At 51.6% G+C, this 21195-nt stretch overlaps 2 protein-coding genes across 11 annotated transcripts; one reads left to right on the top strand and one right to left on the bottom strand.

Annotated features, from left to right (window-relative positions):
- Window positions 1–1795: 1795 nt before the first annotated feature.
- Dlx4 (distal-less homeobox 4) lies at window positions 1796–7009 on the bottom strand. Its single transcript, XM_085829632.1, has 4 exons — window positions 6726–7009; window positions 4742–5489; window positions 3196–3386; window positions 1796–2866 (listed from the first exon to the last, which is right to left on the bottom strand). The coding sequence occupies exons 2-4, from the start codon at window positions 4767–4769 to the stop codon at window positions 2621–2623; spliced, it is 465 nt and encodes a 154-aa protein (XP_085685758.1). The 5' UTR covers window positions 4770–5489; window positions 6726–7009; the 3' UTR covers window positions 1796–2620.
- LOC147001412 (uncharacterized) lies at window positions 3314–20825 on the top strand. 10 transcript variants are annotated; one of them, XR_015044979.1, is made up of 5 exons: window positions 3381–3429; window positions 4403–4432; window positions 6604–6795; window positions 17073–17227; window positions 19459–20825. XR_015044979.1 is itself a non-coding variant. In XM_085829636.1 (4 exons), exons 1-3 carry the CDS (start codon window positions 3415–3417, stop codon window positions 9631–9633), a joined length of 267 nt encoding a protein of 88 aa, XP_085685762.1. In that variant the 5' UTR covers window positions 3314–3414; the 3' UTR covers window positions 9634–9646; window positions 11611–13576. The 10 variants fall into 10 exon arrangements, 5 of the variants coding, with proteins under 5 accessions (XP_085685762.1, XP_085685761.1, XP_085685763.1 ...); XR_015044980.1 differs by lacking the exon at window positions 4403–4432 and having other exon boundaries at window positions 3314–3429; XM_085829636.1 differs by lacking the exons at window positions 4403–4432; window positions 17073–17227; window positions 19459–20825 and adding exons at window positions 9574–9646; window positions 11611–13576 and having other exon boundaries at window positions 3314–3429.
- Window positions 20826–21195: the final 370 nt, after the last annotated feature.

Genomic DNA, 21195 nt, shown 5'->3' with positions numbered 1-21195 from the left:
CCAGCTCCCAAGTGGAAAAGAATGTCATTTCCCCTGGGAAGGGCACATGGGGGTAAGGGAAGGGGTGCCGCAGGCTCAGCTGGTCCCTGACTGAAAGAGCAATTACGGCTTCTGCTACTTAACTTTACAACCCAGGCTGTTGTTTTAACGATGCGACTCGTGTTGGGCTGTCCAATTAATCTGCCTTTGGAGGCTTTCCGAGATGGGGCGGTAGATCTTATCTTGCTCTGTGGAAAGAGGAGTGTGTAGCCTGCATGGCAGGGAACAGCACCCCGGGGCCCTTGGCCTCAAAGAAGACCTAGAGGAGACATCTGGGGCCAGCCACCCCTAGAGCAGTGGAGCCAGGGTCCAAGGGCGGTGGGGCGGCGGGGGGGGGGTTGGTTGGGAGAAAGGGGATGGGAGGGTCTCTACAGTGGGTAGGTTCACTCCACACTGCCCTATGACCTGCCATTTGCTGCCCACGGGGCCATCTTCTGTGAGTCTCTGGGGGACTGGGTGTGACCACTGACCCAGTAGTGGGACAAAGAAGGAATGTGTACAGACATCCCTAGGTGAGATCCTTTCACTGAATGCAGCACCCCTCTGTCCTCCCTATGACCCCAAACTATGCTTCTTTCTGGCTCGGGGTTGGCTGGAAGTGCCCTACTGGGCTTTTCAACCAAAGACTGGTGCCCTCAGTTTAATGTGATTGGGAACAGGTTCAGGCAGTGAGAGCAAGCTAGCCTTTGAAGCCTTTTGCCTGGAACTGGAGGCCCCTCCCCAGCCCCTGGGGCCACTCTGGGCTGAATTCCCTGAACCCTGAACGGCTGACCCTGTCCTCCCCCACCCCCATGCTGTATGTGTGGTGTGAGCTGTGGTCCAGGATGAATCCTGATGCTGCAGTCCCAATGCTCTGAAAGCTGACCAGCCTCCTCACCCAGCCCACACTGGACTTACAACCTCTGGACAGTGCCCAAACGGCCCCTGTCCTGCTTTTCCTTTGCTTCTTGTCACACTGCCTCCAGTCCTCTGTTCGGGCACATGTTAGCCTAAAGCACCTGTCCTGGCCATGTTGCTAGGAGCTACCCAGCAGGAGATCCACAGATGCCTATTAGATGGAGAGTTCCAGCTCCTTCTAGTATTCTCCTCCCCCTTCCCCCAACCCCTTTCTGTAGGCTAAAGCCATTCCACCTCCAGCAGGTCACTTCTTCCAGAAGGACTGCCCTAGCTCAGTCTCTCCCAAGGACAGCCTGATAGAATACCATGGCTGTGAAGTGCCCTGGCTCCCTCTACAACTGGCCCCTAGAGGGGTCTGCTGGGGAAGACCATTCTGAATGAACCATTCCGTGTAGGAGCATCTTCCCATTTCAGATGAAGCCACAGGCTATTAGGATGTTCCCAAGCTAGAACCCCAGAGCTAGCTGGCAGCAGAGGCATACCAAGAATCTAGTGTAGGGCTGGAGAGATGGCTCAGTGGTTAAGAACACTGGCTGCTCTTCCAGAGGATCCAGGTCCAATTTCCAGCCCCCACATGGCAGCTCACTACTGTCTGTAACTCCAGTTTCAGGGGGTCCCAATATTCTCATACAGACATCCATGCAGGCAAAACATCAATGCATATAAAATGAAATAAATAAATCATTAATTTAAAAAATGGTGTCTATGACTTCTGGTGAAGGGGAGGATATATCAGATGAGGAAGAAAAGATGAGCGGAGCAGCTAGCTCCAAAAGGTATAAATACAGGAGACGAGCATGGCTAACTTATACTCAGGACTCTGATTCTTTTTTTAACACATATATACATTTTAATAACTTGTGATTTGAGAGATGAGAGTCCTTGGGAATGCTGGACAGAGTAACAGTGAATTGGAGCAGTTTCTTGGATCGAGGCAACAGCGAGGAGCTGAGATGCCAAGGCTACCCCATCTTTGCAGCTATGCCTGCACGGATCCAGGTAATCTGTTTGTCCCATTTCTCCTTCTGGGCTTCAGACAATGTGTGCAGGTGAACTTGTTAGGTGTTAAGGATGGAGAGTCGTGGGCCTAGGCTCTTAATACATACCTGCTGAATTTTATGGATGATTAAGCCCATGACTATCAACACAAAATGGGTAGATATGGCGCTAGAGAGCCGTTTAAAGCGGAGAAGCACAAGCTGCCCACAGGCCCACACTCCCTGTTTTATTTTGGTGCTGGGGCCTTTTACATGTTAAACACTCACTCTACCACTGGGCCACCACCAGTAATTAGTAAATGAAAGTCGGAGACTCTATGGTGGCCAACAACACAGACCCTGTGTCCACTTCTGGTTTTGTTCCTGGAAGGGCTGTCTGGGACCCCATGGTGCAGGCCAGGAATAATATTTGTTTTCTTCCTGGTTTGGATCCTAGGGCTGTGCTTGGAGCTGCAGTCATTTGAAGGAGAGGGAGTGGCAAGATTGTGGCTGTCCAAAGCCCCTGATCTAACTCTCTGGTTTGGAGAGCCAGGCTTCCACACCATTCTTTCCCCTTTTCTCCTTCAGAGTCTTGTCTTCTGAGAAAATCCATCTGGAGCTGGTTTCCTCTCCTCCCAGAAGGGGAGCAGGTGCTCGGGTCCTGGGCTTGACAGGAGGGCTGAAGCCTGACCAGCCTCCCTCCAGACTCACATCATCTGAGGCAGTGCCAGCACAACTGGGGAGCGATGCTGATACCAGGCACCAAAGTGGCTGTTGTCATAGCCACTGGAAGGCAGGGTGTCTGCCTTGGGTAGACCCCAGATGAATGGTAGGGCTGGAGAGTGGGGAGACAGGGAGGGGGGTCTCCCAGAGAAGTCCTCTTCCGGCTCCCCAGAGCTCTGTTTCAGGAGCTTCTTGTATTTGGAGCGTTTGTTCTGAAACCAGATCTTTACCTTTGAGAGGAAAAGAGGACAGACGGATTAGGAGTGTCTATGAAAGGTGTGGGAAGGGACCTGGCCACAGAGAGTGAGTCCTGGGAACCTTTGCTCCAGTCCTTCAGTTCTTGAATCCCCCAGTCTCAGCTTCCTGTCTGGGCACACTCCCCTTCTTGAGCCTCATTCTCCTCTAACATGTACCCCCGCCCCCCAACTCATGCTGCGGACCAGCTATGGGCACTGCTTATCCAAGAGCCCTGTCAGCAAAATCGTGGGACTCCTTTGTGGGTTCTCAGAGGGCAGGGACTGGGAAGTTTTGCCCTGGGCAGGGACAGGACTGGCCCTACCTGGGTTTGGGTGAGTCCGAGTTGCGCTGCCAGCTGAGCTCTCTCGGGCAGGGCCAGGTATTGGGTGTGCTGGAAACGCTGGTTCAGGTGTTGGAGCTGCAGGCCGGAGTAGATGGTTCTGGGCTTGCGCAGCTTCCTGATCAGGGACTGCTGCTGGGAGGGCTCCAGAGACAGTGCCAGCCTCTCTGATTCTGGGAGGCAGAACACAGAGCTGTAAGCATGCAAAGGGACCAGGTGAGTCAGGCATTTCTGAATAAGCTCATCGCATCCCCCACCATGGGCAATCAGCAAAAACAACAGCAGCCTTCACTATCAAACTGAGTCTCAGTGTGTGTGTGTGTGCAGTGGAGCAAGCCTTGCCTATCCCTGCCATTTCAACACCAGCAACAGTCAATACAAGCTTCAGTTCTTGAGTTCTTGTCCTGTTGAAGCTACCACTATAGGACCTAAGAACACAAATCGCCAAGGGTCCGAGTAAGGGTGCCCAGGCTCCTGCAGCAAGGGGGCAGGGTGCTGGTAGGTTGGTTGGTGGACCTGCTTAGAATAGAACAGGGCAAAAGACTCGTGGAGAGCTGAGCTAAGGTCTGGAGGTGAGCATCAAAGTGCACCAAAGACTCAAGAAACCTAAGAGTAATATTCAAAGCTCAGGGGTAAGGTTGACGTGGCCATCTCTTGCTTCCGAAAGGGGTCTGTAAAAGTCAGCCTTAAACGCTAATATCAAGGCGGGGGTGGGGTGGGGGAACATGCGATGAGAGACCTAGTGTACCCTGCAGTAAAAAGGACCACCCTTTTCTTCCCTGCAAGCTGGCTAGCACAGGGGAGGCTTTTCAGGGATCTAGAAACAAGATGGATTTCCTGTGGGCCCCAGCGCGGTTGCTTCAGAGGGAAAGTGATTCAGGTCCAGAAAGCTTGATGTTCCGCCAGCAATACGGGTTGTTACATTGTCATCGCTGGGCTGCAGGCTGTGGCAAAAGGTCTGGTGTCCCCCACAGGCCCCCAACTCCCACTATAGGCCTGGCTCTCCAGGAAGCGGCTTCAGGTTGGCGTCAAGATTGAGGGCATGGGTTTCCATTCTTGAAACCGGGGCCCCAACCTGGACCACTTTATGGGATACTGAGATTGTGCAAGGGGATAAGAAATGGGAAGAGGCAAAATGCCTGCCTGGGATGACAAAATGTTGGGGTGACAGCTGCCTCATTCCGTGCAGGTCTACTATGAGGACCCCAGAATAGAGCGGGTGAGATGTCCCTGTCTGTATCCTGGCAGCAGTAGCAGCTTCTGTCCTTCCGCTCCCCATCCATTCTTAGCTGGTTTCACCCAACAGATGTTAGGGTCTCTGCCCGTGAGCCGCAGTCACCACTGCCTTCACCTCCCCCACATCCCTCACCGGTGGCCTTGGGGGCTGTGGTCCTCAAATCCTGTCCCTTGGATTCCAACCTCAGCCAATTCCCAGAAAAACCATTGGGTTTCCGCTCCAGCTCCCGCTCCCGCTCCCGCCCGCGCCCCCGCCTGTCTTGTCTCTCCTACTCCGACTTCTACTACTCACCCGGGGCCGCAGCCAAGCGACAACCCATGCCTTCTTGGCTGCCTGGACCGCGCAGTTCGGGTTAATAGCGAGCAGAGCGCGTAGGAAGACAGCCTGGACTGCTGAACTCGCAGAGCAGATCACCTTCCAGGTGCCTTCCGGAACAGCTGCCTTTTCCACACTAGTTTTGGCAAGTCAAAACTGGATCTACCCCAGTCGGTCGCGATAACGGGTCCCCAGGGCCTCCGTGGAGGCGCGGCAGCCGCACCCGCAGCCCCAAAGGGGTGTTGCTGAGGCTCTTTCTGAGCCAAATGCCTCCCTGGGACGGAGGTGCACCCGTAGTATGGGCGTAGGACACCCCAAGCCCTCTCTCGTACTCCAATCATTCATTCAAGAATGGGCGGCGGCCCGCACAATTTGAATAGCGAAATGCTACGGTATATATTTTTTAAAGTATCTGTTTGTGACCATGGAGTCTCTGTTTTGTTTTGTTTTATTTTATTTTTTTTTTCGTTGTATCCGGGTAAAGTACGTAATAGAAAGAATTCTTCAGTCCATTGTTCTTGGACCAAGCTAGGGAAGGCATATGGAAGACAAGTCCACCTTATTGCCAGACAGGTCTCCCAATAAGGACAGGTTCTTCCTCTCCAGTCCCAAAATGCACACTGTCTGTCCTCATGTGCACACACAGGATGGATAGCAGGTTGCCCGACTTGTCCTCAAACTCAGGATCCCATTGCCTTTACTTCCCCAGTGTATATTAGCATATCTAAAAAGAAGAGTCCAAGCGGTTCCTTTGTAGATCTGTATGCAAAACTTTGCCACCTGGACGGACTGTCCCTCCTCCAAGGAGACCCAGCAACCCAGCAGCCCCACCCCCACTCTGTTCCAGAAAGCTGTTAACTTTCTGGGGTCCTGAGAAGTTCCTAAAGTCCCCTTTCCTGGCTCCGTCCAGGATCTATCTATATGCATTCTTTCTGTCTCAGTTTCTCTAACCATAGAACAAGGAATCTGAGCCCCTATTCTAATGTGGTTTTGGTTGGGGGTGTATGCCAGGATGACCAGGGAAAAGGAGAGAAACATCTTGGTTTGGGGCTGATTATTTGAAGTCACATCACAGACGTGCGCATCTTCGAGGACTATGCCAAGAACAATTGGACCATTTTGATGTTCAAGGAGTCATGGGTCTATGGATAGCTTCCTCATACTGCCAGCCAGGGTCTGTCAGTTGGGCTGTGCATAGGTTGGGGCTAGGAAGTCCAGCTGCTCCCCTGTCTTCACCAAAGCCTTCCAGTGGAGCTCAGATTTGCTGCAGGCAACTGGAGCTGGATCTAATGTATCCCAAAGTTAAGGGTGGAGATGGTAAGAATGTCTTAGGCACAAGGCAGAGGAGACCAGGGAAAGAGCTGGAGACTGGTAGACCAGCCTGTAAGTTTATTATTTGAGCAACAGTTGGTGGGGGTCTTATACCCAGATCCTGCAGGGTATAGGCATCTCCAGGAAAAGGGGGTGGGGCCCAGGAAAGGAGAAGGAACCCCGCCTAGTTGTCTACCTATCTCCAACTGGAAACTGATTTCTGTTTAGTAGTGTTTGATTTATATACTGGTTTCTGAGACCAAAACTCAAAAGGGATGATGTCTGAACGGAGTGAAGGATGAGGAGAATCACAGGGAAGGGGTTAGGTCTCCACCTCTCCATCTGGATTAGGGCAAATTTCCGTTACACAGGTACTCACACAGCTCCACTGCTCCAGGGGGTGGGGTAGGGAGCCCTCCCGCCTGGCTTTTCAAAACTGCAAATCGAAACCAGGTCGAATTTAAAAAGGAGACCTAGATCAACTTGCCTCCGCTCCTCCCCCATCCTTCGCCCTCCCCCTACCGCAGATTCCAGGGAATCGGAGAGAGAAGCATTTGAATCCCTCTAGCTGCGTGCAAGCAGAAGAACGCGAAATTTATGCAAAGACAACCCAGACCCCAGAGGTGAGAGCCGCCGCGGTCACACTTACCTGCTTCGAGTTCCTGCGGGTATTCAGCCAGCCGGTGAAAGGGCTGAGATGGCGCCACCGATTGTTGCAGGTAGGAGTCTCCTGGGGTTGCCGGCCCAGGGTAGGAATAGGACCAGGGTGGCCGTAGGACTGGAAGTAGGACAAATCGGGAGAAGCTGCGGTTCCCGGGTATAGTCCGAGCGGGTAAGCAGCCACTACCGACAGGGCGGGGGCGAGGTCCGGGAAGACAACGTTGGAGGCACCGCGGTCAGGAAGGGGACAGGGTAAAGAGGTCATTGCGGCCGGTGCCGGGCCACAGGGCCTCGGTCATGGCCCGCACGCTGTCTACTCTCTGTGCCAGCTCCCTTCAAAGTCTCCAGCTCCAGCAAGCCACTCTCACACTTCAGATCCCCGGAAAAATGTCTCTCTGAGCCTCTTCCGGCAGAGAACTCGCACCGGGGAAAGGGGTTTTGGGGGTACCCTGTGGTTTTACCCTTCCCCCATCTTTTCCTCTGGGTTCGGTTCCCGGGACCCCCGGGGTCCCCCGCCCACTTAGACACCCCGGATTGGCTATTCCTCGGTGACTTCAGGGAGGCTCAGAGCTGAGCCCGCCCCCCACTCCTCGTGTTAGCGTGCACCGGGAAACGGGAGGGGTGCGAGCTCCGACTCGACATCCCTGCATCTATTCCGAGTTCCTGGAGAATCGGTAGAGTCAGGAAGTCTCCATAACGATGTTCAAGGTGTTAGGAAATTGGGCCTGGGATGGCTAGGGGACGAGGGGAGCTGCGCGGTAACTAGAGACGCTTTGGAGACTCAGAACCTGTGTTCGCGCTGTGCGCGTCGCGCGGGTCTGCATGGCCCCACGCTGCCAGGGCTCTGCGAGGGAGTGGAAAGCAGCTCGCCAGCGCCGGCCGCTTATTCAGCGCGTCGGAATGCGTAGCTGCAGAGCGATGGCAGTTTGTTGGTAAACAGACGCTGGGGCCTGGAGGGTGCCGCCTGGCGCCCAGCCTGCCCCGCACGCGCGTGGCGCGCACGCCCCCGCCGAGCGCCCAGAGCCTGGCACGCCGCGACCGCCGCCACTGTGCCTCACCACCCCCAATGCAAGCTTCCGCTTCCGGCAGGGGCCCCGGTTTAGTTTCAACACCACAGCTCCTGCAGGCCCTTGAGGCTGCTGGAGGGAATCTGCTGTCTGGGATTCGCCTGTACCGAGCCCCGCCTTTTCTGGCACTCTGTGCAAAATGTAGCCTCCCAGGAACTGGGGCAAAATCTGGGAGTGGGGATGAATCTAGTTTGATGGCTCCTGGGAGGGCACAGAAAATATGGCTAACTCCTCTGTACTTCCAGACTGTGTTCAGGACTTGTCACTTAGCAGGACTGGAGGCCTTAATCAACACCATGTATGCAAGCATCTGTTGTCACGCGCACAAAAATACATAGAGACTTCATCCAACATATATTGTCACATACCAATATCCCTCTACGAAAAGAGGCTCATTTATGGACCGGCAAACACAGACTTTAAGGTGTGGTGTATATACAGCTGCATCCCCAAATATGGGCAACTCTTTGAATAAAAGCACAGGATTGAGGCTGATGAGAAGGCTCAGCAGACAAGAGATGAAGAGCAGTTAGGTTGCCACCAAGCCTGACGATCAATCTGAGTTGGAGTCCCCAGGACCATATAATGGAAGGAAAAAACAAACTCCCAAGAGCTAGTCTCTTGAGCTCCATATGTGGGCTCTGTTATGCATGGATCTGCACACATACGCATAACCCAAACATAAATAAATGTAATATATTTTTTTTATTTAAAACACACTGTGCTTACCTGGCACATATGCTTATATATTACAAGTCAAATCACTAATTTTCCTTCTCAGAAATAAGGCTGTCCAAACGTGAACATATATGCTCATGTGTGGGTTACCCTTTCCCACACATCTAAGCTGCTTTGCAAAATGAGAGAGACAGTTCTTTTGGTTTGGTTTGATTTTCTAAGACAGGATTTCTCTTGTGTAGTGCTGACTGTCCGGAACTCATTCTGTAGACCAGACTGGCCTGGAACTCGGAGATCTGCCTCCTGCCTCCTGCCTCCTGCCTCCTGCCTCCTGCCTCCTGCCTCCTGCCTCCTGCCTCCTGCCTCCTGCCTCCTGCCTCCTGCCTCCTGCCTCCTGCCTCCTGCCTCCTGCCTCCTGCCTCCTGCCTCCTGCCTCCTGCCTCCTGCCTCCTGCCTCCTGCCTCCTGCCTCCTGCCTCCTGCCTCCTGCCTCCTGCCTCCTGCCTCCTGCTCTGGGATTAAAGACAAAGGCAAACACCATCACTACCCAGCTTTATCTCCTATTCCAGAAGTCCCCACAGATTCCCTAGAAAACCTACACACTCGATCCCTCTGCTACACATGCCATCTTTATGCTTGTACACATGCACACCAGGGCTCAGAGTAAAAGTGACAATCTTGGGGTGTTCGGTAGATGAAAGAGGACAGACAGCTATTAGAAGAAAAAGCAAGGAGTGGATGAAGGCCCTGGTCTCAGAGCAGATGTAGGCCTTCTAAAATAGACAAAGTCTGGGGCTGGAGAGATGGCTCCATGGTTAAGAACACTGGCTGCTTCTTCCAGAGGACCCTGTTTAATTCCCAGCACACACATGGAGGTTCACAACCATATGCAATTCCAGTTCCAGGAGATCTGAGAACCTCTTCTGGCCTCTCTGATCACCAGGCAGATGCATAGTACACAGACAGAACACCCATACACATAAAAAAAAATAAACAGAAAGAGACATTTCTAGGAACTGTATATCAGGACTGTTGAAACTCACAGACAGGAGGAAATTAATCTGCTTTTACACCCCCCTCTCCAATCGCACAGAAATTAATTTCTCCAGGAAAATGCCTGCTGGCCATTACCATAGAGGTCTCTACCCCCTGATCCTGGAGCTCAGGTGAGGGGGCTCTGTAGGAGGCCCTCTTTGTCTGGTTGGCTGGGGAAGGTGTAGGAGTTTGTTTGGTAGGGAAATGTTCTTTGCATGTGAGACCACCTTTGCCCGGGTTTCAGTACGCCTGCCTTCCTCCTTAGAGCTGGGGCGATGAACAGCTGAAGATAGTGCTTTCCAAGTCTTTCTTTCTCTAGCACTGTTCTGCTCTTTCAATCTTTCAAGACAGGGTCTCTCTGTTTACCCTGGCTACCCTGGAACTAGACCAGACTGGCCTGGAACTGAACTCAGAGATCCACCTGTCTCTGCCTCCCAGGTGCAGGGATGAAAGGCGCTGGTGCTACCACAGCCTGGCTGTGCTGTTCTTCAGAAGGGAGTCTGCTGTGGTATTTCCAGGGATGGCTTCTCTCACTGTAAGATTCAAAGCAAGAAGATGTGCTTTGAGGCAGGGCTGGCTGTGAGGGCAGATTTGCTTTATAGCTAGAATGGAGAGGATGATGGGAGAAATCAGAATCCTTTCTGTGCTGGACCCCTGCTGGAGGAAGGGCAGAGGTGAGTGTCCTGGTAGACTCTTTGGATCACATCCAAAGCAGGGTCCTTAGTGAAGGCCTCCTCTGAGCTTCCCTGTGTGCTCAGGAGCATCCTGAAAGAAAGTTGGACCTGTCCTTCTGCGACAGCCCAGCAGAATTCATACGCTCTGCTCCGAGCACCCTCACAAGAACCCTGTTGTGAACGGTAGTTACCGTTTGTCTCCCTCCAACATCACCAGCCTCACTGCACCTTCAGCATGAGGTATGAGGAACCCAAGCACTTGCTGGCACACCTAGGCATCATCTTAGGCATCCCCCACCCCACACAAAATCAGCCTCTCAACCTTAGGAAAAGTAGAAGCAGTGGCTGTGAGCCAGGGAGGGCAGTGCTTGGTGAGAACAGAGACAGGCACGTCCCGGGTTCCCTCCCCAGCCCAGCCTCCGTGTAGCTGGCTTGATCATCCAGTTCCTACTAGAACGCTCTGGGAGAGGAGGGAGCAGGACTGCGATTCCAGCCCTCTGGTGTTTGCTGTATGGTGGTTTGCAAGAATCTAAGAACAGAAAACTTAAGAATCCAGAATCCAAGAACATGAAACAGAAAAGAAGGAGAGGAAGGAAGGGAGCGGGGGTGGGGGGGGGAGAGGACTGAGTGGGGAGAGGGAGAGCAAAGTAACCCTTTTCTATAATTACTCTTAGCAGAGGTGTGGGTGGCAGGGAGGCTGGGGCGTTGGAGCAACGGAATCCCAGTGGGTTTAGGACACCTCGGTATGGCGCTTGTGTTTTGTTTGTTTCTTTGTTTGTTGGTTTGTTTTTCTAAACTGGGTACCTACCACCTGGCTGTCCCGGAGCTCACTATGTAGACCACACTATCCTGGAACCCACAGAGATCTCAGAGATCTGCCTGCTTCTGTCTTCCAAGTGCTGGGATTAAAGGCTTGCATTATTGCGCCCGTCTCACGCTTGGGTTTTCCTAATTTGCAGGTTTATATAAGATATATTCCTTGCTTGAGGCTGCTTTCTGCTCCTCCTGTAGCAGAATCCCCATCCAAAACAGCTGAGTTTTCCTGGCAGTTGACAGCCAAGGGCTTCCCGCTCCACATTCAAAGGGGCTCAGTGAAGTAAGTGTAAGGGTGGCTCGTGCTGAGTCAGGCGTGGAGTCCTGAAGGTACAAGTCCACTCCCCACTTGAACCGATCTGATCGGGGAAATAAAGATTCGCACTCCCTACCAGATTTCTGCGGGCTTGGTGGTCATTTTGGAATTACACGCGCCTCTTTTCTCCTCCTCTGTGGTCACTGCTCCCAAATAAAATCTTGGTGTTGTGTTTGTTTGCTCGCCGCAAGCTTTAATGTTCTATTTGGAGGGGCCTTTTGTAATTAGGTTTGGGGAAACTAAATTCAATCTTGCAGCAACCTCCCCTCAATCCGCTTCTTCTTTATGGTAGAGCCCCGCGTCCCCGAGGCCTGGAAAAGAAGCGGTCTGGAGAAGTCAGCGTCCCTCATCCCATTTTGCACGAGATTCGGAACCGCCGGGTCTCCTTCGCTTTTTCTGATGGAGCATTTGGTGAGCCCTGGTGCTGGAGTGGAGCTGAAGGCCTCTGACATCCCGGCTCAGGGGTTTCCCTTGAGCTCATTTCTACTTTCCACCCGGAGGAGAGCTCTTTCTGTGTGTTGTTTTCCAAATAATCCTAAAGATGATGGCCGTGGATCAGTCTTGTGTCAGCGCTACCCTGTCTGGGCACCACTTGGCGTGGGGCTCCCACAAGAGTCTTCCCCTACCTCCCACACGATCTTAGCTACAACCCCATGCCACCCTCACAGCCTCAGTTTTCTTTGTTTGACATCCAAGAAGTCTACCAGAGATTGACCCGGACATTTTAAATACACAAGTACACAAAAGATGCCAAAGCTAAGAGCTTAGCTCTGAATAATTCTTTGACCAGGGCACCGTCTCCAGAAGAAAACTCAAAATCAGGGAGTGTTGGAAGAAAGTGTTACCGCGGCGCCGGGCTTTGGGAGGAAGCCACTCTGTGCTGAGCTTCGCGGAGCTCCGGGACTGAGGCCAGACCTAGCAGGGTGATGCAGGGTTTCTTGGCGGAGTGTCCCATATCGCCCACCAGTAGACCAAGGACCCCCACAGGGAGCCGGACGGGTAGAGGATAACTGCGGGGAGCATACACCAGAGCCCTTCAAAACTTTGCAAGCCTGTTGAAGGCCAACCCGCCTGCAACGAATTTGCCGGTCCAGACCGAAGGCGGCTTGGCTAGGTCTGCAGCCTTCCTCAGATCCCCGTATCGCACAGAAATTCAGACTTGGCACTCCGTTTTTTTCTCGCCAGGCAGCGAGGTGAAGACTGGAAGGGGACTTGGAGTTAGAAAAATGCCTGTAGCGGGCAACGGATGAGAAAGCCAGTGTGTGTGCAGGGGCACCCAGCACACTTAGCAGAACCCACAGACCGGCACACGCTTATAGGCGATCTCTCTCATAACTTATACACACACTTCACACGCACCAAGCACATCACCATTTAAACACCCAACACATGGCTCCCTCTGCCTTCCAGGTCCCCCCCGTAGGCGAAGGGTCTCTTTACGCGGGTGTGGGTTATTGCTTCTGCTTGGACAGTGGAGGTCAGTTTCCTTGTCGTTCTACACTTTTCTTCGTCTTCTTCTTCTTCTTTTTCTTCATTATTTAAAAGGAGGTTGGCTGTTGGCCATCCCAGGATCCCAATTTGGACTTCAGAGTCTCCTTGGTACTATTGGCCTCACCTCTGTAGGTCTGGGGGTGGGGGTGGGAAAATACTGTTTTAGGGAGCAAACAGACTGGGAATGGCCCATGGAGCCGTGCAACATCAGTCCTCATTCCCAAAATGAGACAAAGAATCATGCCTGCAAAACAATACTATAACCTGCCCAGCAACAAACAAAATCAGTCCTCTTGTGACTTTCCCTCTGTTTACACAGGGGTGGGGGTGGGGAACAAAGGGAAGATTAGAAGCAGTTCCCAGTAACCCCCTCCCTCTCTTTCAAGCCACCCCCACCTTAGGGGGAAGGCTGGCCAGGAGGAGGGAGGGACGTGCAGGCCCACGTGGTAGCTGAGAGAAAGGGTCTCTCCTGCATCCACTCCAGGGCCCCCTACCCTGCCGTCATAGACCATCCTCTTCTGTTCCAATTGGAAGAGGATCACCCAGCCTGGAGTTCCTCACCTGTTGCTGGAAGGGGCTGGAGGAGGTGGTGAGAGGGAAGAGAGCAGGCAGAGAGATGGCTGTGGTCAGGGTGGGGGCCCTGCCAAGGGTCAGTGGCCTCCTTGGGAAAGTGAGTGCAATGTGAAATGGGCTGTTAACATTTACAACATTTACAACTGCTTAGGCCAACTGGGCTGGACTGCTCTTCCTTCCAGCCTCTGAGCCCCCACCCCCTTTGTGTGTGTGTGTGTGTGTGTGTATGTATATGTATATAGCTCTACAGCCCAAGTTCTCCATGGCAAGTGCCTTGACCAGAGCTGAGCCTAAATTCTATTCCCAACCATCATTCAACCCAATGGGGCCTCTGTTGCTTTCCCACACAAAAGGCTGGAGGGCCAGGTCCTGGTCCCTTGGATGTCTGGGGCCACTGGAAGATCCAGGTGAAGACCTGGTATCTGGAGACAGTGCCAAGGGACTGGGGGAGCCTGTCCCAGGGTCTTAGAGGTTGAAGGGGGTACTCTGGGGATTTGAATCCTCTGCTTTGAGTAAGAGTAACGATTATACCATATGTTGTCCGTGTGGCAAGCACTATGCTAAGGACTTAAATGCCTCTCTTTATCTAATGATGACAATATTTCTGTATAAGATAGAGTCCATATCCAATGCAGATACATATATTATCCTCTCTTTTACAAATGAGAACACTGAGGCACAAAAGGGCCAAATACCCTTTCTTAAAGCAATCAGGATCCCCAGCTCGCTGGCTACCAAAGCTGCCAGGGGACTGACTCTCTTCCCTGGAGAAATGCTATGCAGCAAGGGCAGAGAAAAGCCTGAGAGAGAGGAGGAGGCTGCTGGAGAGCAGTGTCTGCTATGAAGGCAGTAAGAAAAGAAATAAGATTAATATTAATAATGAGTTATAATAATTATTATATCATAGTCATTATATTACATTGATATTATAGATAATATTAATAATTGGAACTCCTGTGCAACACATCCCAGGTAAGGGAGTCCTGTTCTTATTAACCGAGGCACAGAAAAGGCACATGCAGGGCCTTTCTTCATTAGGCTACAGGTAAGAGCGATGGAAGCCAAGGAGGCAGTGTACTGTGACCTTGAGTGATGGGAAGGTTGGACCCAGATGGGAGTAGAGGGGCTACTTCCCTGGGTTGCCTTGGGTACCACGATGGATTGGGGAAGGGCTCAGAGGGCGGCAGAGATTTGAGGAAGAGAGACTTGCAATGGGTCAAATGTGCAGTGAGGAGGGACTCCCCAAGGGCGTGGTGGCAGAGGCAATGGAAAGGAAGGGAGCCAAGAGAAAGGTGGAGGAAGGACAACCCCCAAGTGGACTTGGTGAGTGGGACCTGGAAGAGTAGGAGAAAGACTCAAGTTCCTGGTCTGGGCAACCAGGGGAGCCCAGAGAAATAAGAATGTTCCATTCAGAGGTTCAAAGGCTTTTCATCAGGTCATGAAGCAGGACCAAGATTCTGGGTTGATGCTCCGTCAAGTAGCCAGCCCTTTAGAGTTGGATCCTGCTGTGCTTTCTGCACAGGTGTCTCTCCCAGCCCTGCCAATGTAAGCAGGTGAAACTTACATACATGCAGATATATGCAAATGAGCAACCCGGCCTGGGCCCAGAGCCAGAGAGGCAAGCCCTCCCCCACCTCCAGGGACCCAGAAAGGGCCTTCCCAGCCCTGACTCACGAGCTGACATGCCGCCTGGAATGCCATCTCCCCTGCCTGGCTTCCTCTAACTTGGTAAACTGGCTCCTGGAATCTCACTGAAGCTCAGGCCTGAAGTTCCAAGCTGGAACACCGGAAGCCAGGGCTGGGGAGACATTCAAGTCAGAGTACTTAGAATTGTTCCTCCTCCGAAATCAGGTGATTGGAGGTGGGAGACAGATGCCTGTCTGGGTTAAAAAGTATGCAATGTGGGCCAGCAACATGGCTCAGGCCCTGTGAGGCAGAAGGAGAGAACCAGTCCCTTCAGGTTGTTCTCTGACCTCCATGGACTTGTGCCCCACACTTTAAAAAGAAATAAAATAAACATTAAAATGTGTGCAATGTACATAGTATTTCCTAAAAACCTTTGACACACACTGGGGCTTTGTAACAACTTGTGAACTGCCTGGTTTACTAGCTCCATTTTACAGATGGAGACACCGAGGCTCATGTTGAAACGTCTTTGTCAGGGAAAACCTGACTTGTGTTCACAGAACTGGCTTTCCAGAGCAGGCAGGCCCTTCTGACTCAGTGTTCTTGGCTCCACTCTGTGGTTTGTGCTGGGCTGAGAGAAGGGAGGGGGGAGCAGATTCTGGAGTCTGGGGCTCAAATTTTCCCAGACAATCATGGAAAAGAAGTGGTGTGTTTCTTTTGTATATTTAACTTTTTTTCATTTATTTATTTATTTGTGTTATGTGGGGGGATGGAGCCCAGGGCCTTGAGCAAGTTAGGCAGACACTCTGCCAATGAACCTGAGGAAAAAAAAAAAAAACTTCATTTCTTTTGGTTCCTGTACACCCCAGAAAGTAAGTTCTTGCCTTGGAAAAGGGGCCATACCCTTTGAGTTGAACCATGCATCCCACTGTGGCCCCATCTTGCTTGCTTTCTCTCTCCTCTCCCTTCATCTCCTCTCTGTTTCCAGATACAAGGTCCCATGGCATAGCCCAGGCCAGCCTGGAACCCTCAGTCCCACCTGTTTCTGTTTCTCCAATACTGGAATCATGCTACCAGCACACTGGGCAGTGTGTTCTTTTTATGAACCTACTAAGTACAGAGTCTACAGATTCCACTCAGTGAGTCAGTCACACACTGTGTGCACCTCTGGTTTGTGTGTGTGTGTGTGCTACAATTGTGGGGGAAATTACTGAATTTAAAACACACTGCATGGGGCTGGAGAGATGGCTCAGCAGTTACGAGCACTTCCAGAGGTCCTGAGTTCAATTCCCAGCAGCCACGTGGTGGCTCACAAACATCTGTATTGGGCTCTGATGCCCTCTTTTGCCACACAGATACATGCAGATATATACATAAAATAAATAAATGTTTAAAAAAATGAAATATACAGCACAATGAAGCACCTTACAAACAAGGTACGTGGGCCAAGAACTGGAATTCCTCAGGCCTCGACCCCCCCCCCCCCCTACACCCTGGCTTGCACACTTTGTCTTTTCCTTCTCTTTACTTACCTTTGTCTGTTGGTGACATCACATGAATGGCAGGCCACACACTGGTCTTAAGCTCTGGTTATTTCGAGAGAGGTTTTCACTATGTAGCCCGGGCTGGCCTCAGATTCATAGCCTTCCTGCCTCAGTCTCCCAAGTGCTGGGAGACCAGTCTATCAGCTTCTTGCTGCCCTTAGGGTCCCCTCCTGTAGGACTGTGCCACTCTCTGGGCTTTCCCTAGCACTGCTCCGATTCCCTCCTGTCACGTGCTCTTGGTGGGGTTTACTCCATCAAGATATGAAAGGAGTCCTGCAAGGTGTGACTGTGGGACATTGGCACAGGGTTGACATGTGCTAAATGACCTGTGAACACGAACTAAAGAAATAAATGAAAGTGAGGGTGTGTGTGTGCGGGAGGAGGGGGGTAGTATGCCTCTGTCTATTCTTTCATCAGAATCCCAGTGACAGGGGGTCCCATCGAGGCTACAGGGCCACGTTAAGAGACAGGTTTCTGACAAAGGTCCCTGCTACCTCCTTTCCCTCCTGCTCTGTCTCAGCAAGGCTATCAGCTTGGATCCTGGCCTTTCCCCCAGTGCAGCCAGGTGGAGCTCACCAGCCTGGAGACCCGGTCAGTCTGAATTCTAATCCTGCCTCCACCCTGCAGTGACTTGGACAAGTAAAACTTCACTTGTGTCTCAGTTTCTTCATCTGGGTAAGTGACACAAGAGTAAGGCTGGCCTCAGAGGACTGTGAGGATTTAGTGAGTTACCTGGTAACTGCATGCAGCCCAGGGGTCACCTGCTGGAGCTCCCTCCTCAGTGCACGCTTAGCCTGCCTGGTGCCAGACTCAACCTACTTTCAGAGAGGTTTTTGTATTTTGGGTGTGGTAGCACATGCCTGTCACTCAAGAAGACTGAGGCAGGAGGATCAAAGGTTCAAGGCTGGGGGGTTGGGGACTGAGGATGACTCAGTGGCTGAGAGTGATTGCTGTGAAAGCAAGAGGACATGAGTTCAAATCCCCCAGCACCCATGGGAAAGCTAATTATGCCCAGAACCCCAGTGTTAGGGGTTGGAATGCTGGCCTAGGGTACACAGAGCCCTAGGTTTGATCCTCAGCACCACATAAAACCAGGGGCTGTGGCATGAGCTCGTAATCCCAGCATTTGAGAAATTGAGGCAGGATGATCAGGTGTTCAAAAACAGCTTCAGCTACAATAGCTAGTTTGAGGCCAGCCTGGGGTACATGGGATCCTGTTTCAAAAGCAAAGTAGAATGAAAAAATAAAAGCCAAGGAGTCTGGCCTTGTTATTACATCATAGAGGCCAGAGGGCTTGGTGATGGCTGAAGGTATCACTCCAGGCTCTAGAATTCATGCAGGTACCATCCATCCCCTGCTCCCTAGCCACCAGTACCCAGTTCCCCATTCTCATCTGACACGGTATCCTGCATCATCCTGAGATGTTTAGGGCAACTTTGATTCTCCAGCCACTCCTAAAGTTACTCTCAGTTCCTCTTGTGTCCTTTGAGGGTCTTTGTTGGCTGGCATGTGGAATGCCTCTACACTCAGGATCTCAGCTAAGCCTCACCCTGTCAGGTGGGGCAAGAATTTCTGTCCCCATTTCATAGATGAAGAAACCAGTGCTCAGAATGGCCTAGGACTTTGCCTTGCCCAACATTGCACAATGACGTGAAAGAGCTGGGGCTAGAAGAACCCCAGGCTGGTGTCTCTGGGGAGCAGCTCTCTGGGTCTTCCCAGAATATTCCAATAGATTCTTAAGGGGGCAAAGGAGGAGAGATCTGTAAGATGCCACTGGCCAGCTACTAATGGGTCTCTCTGGGCCATGTGAGAGAGTTAGTGGTTGCCTGAACAAAGCCAGACCCTGGCAGCCAGACAGGACAATGAACAGAGTCAAGACTTGGAGAGTGAGAGGCAACTGATCCCACAGACAAAGAGGGTGGGATGTCAGAATTCTTTGCAAACCCGTGAGGGGCTGCCCACTAATTCTGTGTGCCTGTTGTATTTTGCTTTGTTTTCTCGGTATTAGGAGTGGAGCCTAGGGCTGTGTGTATGCTAGGAAACCCCTAGACCCTGTATAACTATAGCCCAAGCCCTAGTACTCTGAGACTTTTTTAAAAAAATCTATTTTTGTTTTGTTTTTACATTTATTCACTGTGTGTGTGTGAGAGAGAGAAAGAGAGAGAGAGAGAGAGAGAGAGAGAGAGAGAGAGACATATTCCACCACAGGTGATGATGTCAGAGGACAACTTTCGGAAGTTTGTTCTCTTCTTCCACGAAGTAGATCAAAACTCAGGTTGTCAGACCTGGTGACAGGCACCTTCATTTGAGTTCTCTGGTGGGCCCACTCAGACTCTTAAGGCCAGATGCAAGACAGCAAATAGAAGCCACAGAAATGTAGGTCCAGGCTCCATAGAGAGCTATTTTTAATAATGTGTTTTCTCAACAGCTCAGATTCAACCCAAGTCCTTCCATGTCCTGGCACATCAGGGTTTCTTTGCTGCAGTGAGATACCTGCACTTCAGGCCAGCTTCTTTCAACACAGACACAGTCTGTCTCATAAAGTAGTTCCAAGTCCCTGTGTCTAGAGGGGTTTCCACGGAGGCTGAGATGTAGTTGAAGGTCTGGACTCTATAGTAGAGACAAGAGATTTGAACCCTGATTCTCTAGTTTACTAGCCGAGCGCCCCCTGGGCAGGTGGCTTGGGATTTCCAGTTTTCACTTTTCTCATCTGTAGCATGGGGTTAAGAACAGCTAAGTATGAGGTCATTAGAAGATCAAAGGAAACGTCATGTGCCTGGCAGAGCACAAGCCCCTGGGAAGCCAGTGACGTGGGGTTTGTGATGGTGTGTGTGACTGGGGGCTGCATCATAGGCTGGAGGAATGTCCTGGGTGCCCACTAATGTTGTATGATTCTGTCCCCCAAGTATCAGGAAAACAGCCAAGAAGCGACCAGGAAGCAGATAGACTCAACATAGGAAACCAACAGACCCTCACGGAGGTCCAGGGAACGTCCTTGCCTTTGCTCTGTCCCCACCCCCAGGCCTGGGATTGAGATGGAGACTCTCCTGGTTCCTGGAGGACCTTGGCATCTTTAGTCCTGTAAAGGTGGCAGGAATCCCCAGACAATCCAACCCACCCTGGAAGCCCTGCCTCTGCACAGCGTGGGGCTGGAAAGTTCTGACTCGGTCACCACCTGCTCTAACCACAAACCCTGAACTGGCCCAAGCCTCCAAACCAGCAAGATGACGTGGCTCAGCCTGGAAGGTAGTGGTGGCCTCTGAGTGCCAGGCGCCCAGCAGGGCAGGGAGGAGCACTTGGCAGCCTGTGGACAAGCCCTCAGCCTCCACCCTGTGGGGCTGCTCAGTTACCATGGTCCCACTGTGTGTGAGTGTGTGTGCCAGAGGTCAGCATCAGGTGTCTTTCTCAATTCCTGTCCTGTCCTGAACCTGGAGCTTCACAATTCAGCTCAGCGGATGGCCAGTAAGCCACAGGATCCTCCCGTCTCTAGCTCGTGCTGGAATTGCAGGCATGTGTGCTGCGTCCAGCTCCTTCCGTGGTGCTCAGGATCCAAAGCTAGGTCCTCATGCGTGTATGTCTAGGCCCCAAGTCCTTCAGCTGCCATGGGCCTTAGAGCTAGAAGACATCTGAAGTCCCCCAAACCAGTGGGTTTTGAATTCTGGAACCAGGAGAGATGGGATTGGTAGTTTGCGTATTAGTAAACACCTTGGTGGGAAAACCATTCAGCCCAGTGCCCCCCAAGAGACACATGAAGAAGGGAACACAGGAGGGGACAAGACTGGCGTGTGTTGACATAGTAAATCAGATAAAAACCCAGATGTTTAGACTCTGGGACAGGGTGTCTTTATGTCAGCTATCTTTTTTGAGACAAAGTTTCTCAGAGTTTCTATAGCCCTGACTGTTCCTGAACTGGCTCTGTAGATCAAGCTGGGCTGGAACTCAGAGATCTGCCTGCTTCTGGCCTCGCAAATGCTGGGATTAAAAGCATGTGCCACCACCACCCAGATTTTTGTTTGTTTATATTTTGTCCCATCTCCGACCCCCATCCCTGGTGCCCTGTCCCCAAGACAAAGTCTTACTGTGTAACTCTGGCTGTCCTTGAATTTACTCTGCACGCCAGGCTGGCCTCAAAATCACAGAGATCCACCTGCCTCTGCCTTCCAGGTTCTGAGATTAAAGGCCTGTGCCACAATACTGGCTCTAAACCAGTTATTTTTCAAAGCTCATTCCCCCAGATTAGGGAAGGCCAAGTTCACAGGGAAGTCCTTCTTGGGTCTGCCTCCCATACCTCTGTCACAGGTGGTACTGGTCATCTGAGAACAAGTCAGCCTCCCCAACTCAGCCCCTCCGCGTCTTCAATGTTGCTGAATCAAAGAAGGGTTTTAATTTTTTAAAAAAATTATATTTTATATAAATTGGTAGTATGTATGTAGGTATGCATGTATGTGTACTACTTTGATACATGCAGAAGAAGGTATAAGAGCTCCTAAAACTGGAGTTAGAGCTAGTCGTGAGCCTCCTTGTGGAATCAAACATGGGTACTCTGGAAGAGCAACCAGTGCTCATAACTACAGGGCCATCGTTCCAACCTCCAAAAGAGATTAAAGTGTGGGGTGTAGGCAAGTCCTTCAGGCTGAAGTCTG

The sequence above is a fragment of the Mus caroli genome, unplaced genomic scaffold (genome assembly GCF_978045245.1).
Source record: "Mus caroli unplaced genomic scaffold, Mus_caroli_1 scaffold_13, whole genome shotgun sequence".
NCBI classification, from domain to species: Eukaryota; Metazoa; Chordata; class Mammalia; order Rodentia; family Muridae; genus Mus; species Mus caroli.
The sequence above is the reverse complement of the archived record's forward strand: the minus strand, read 5'-3'. Positions and strand labels throughout refer to the sequence as shown.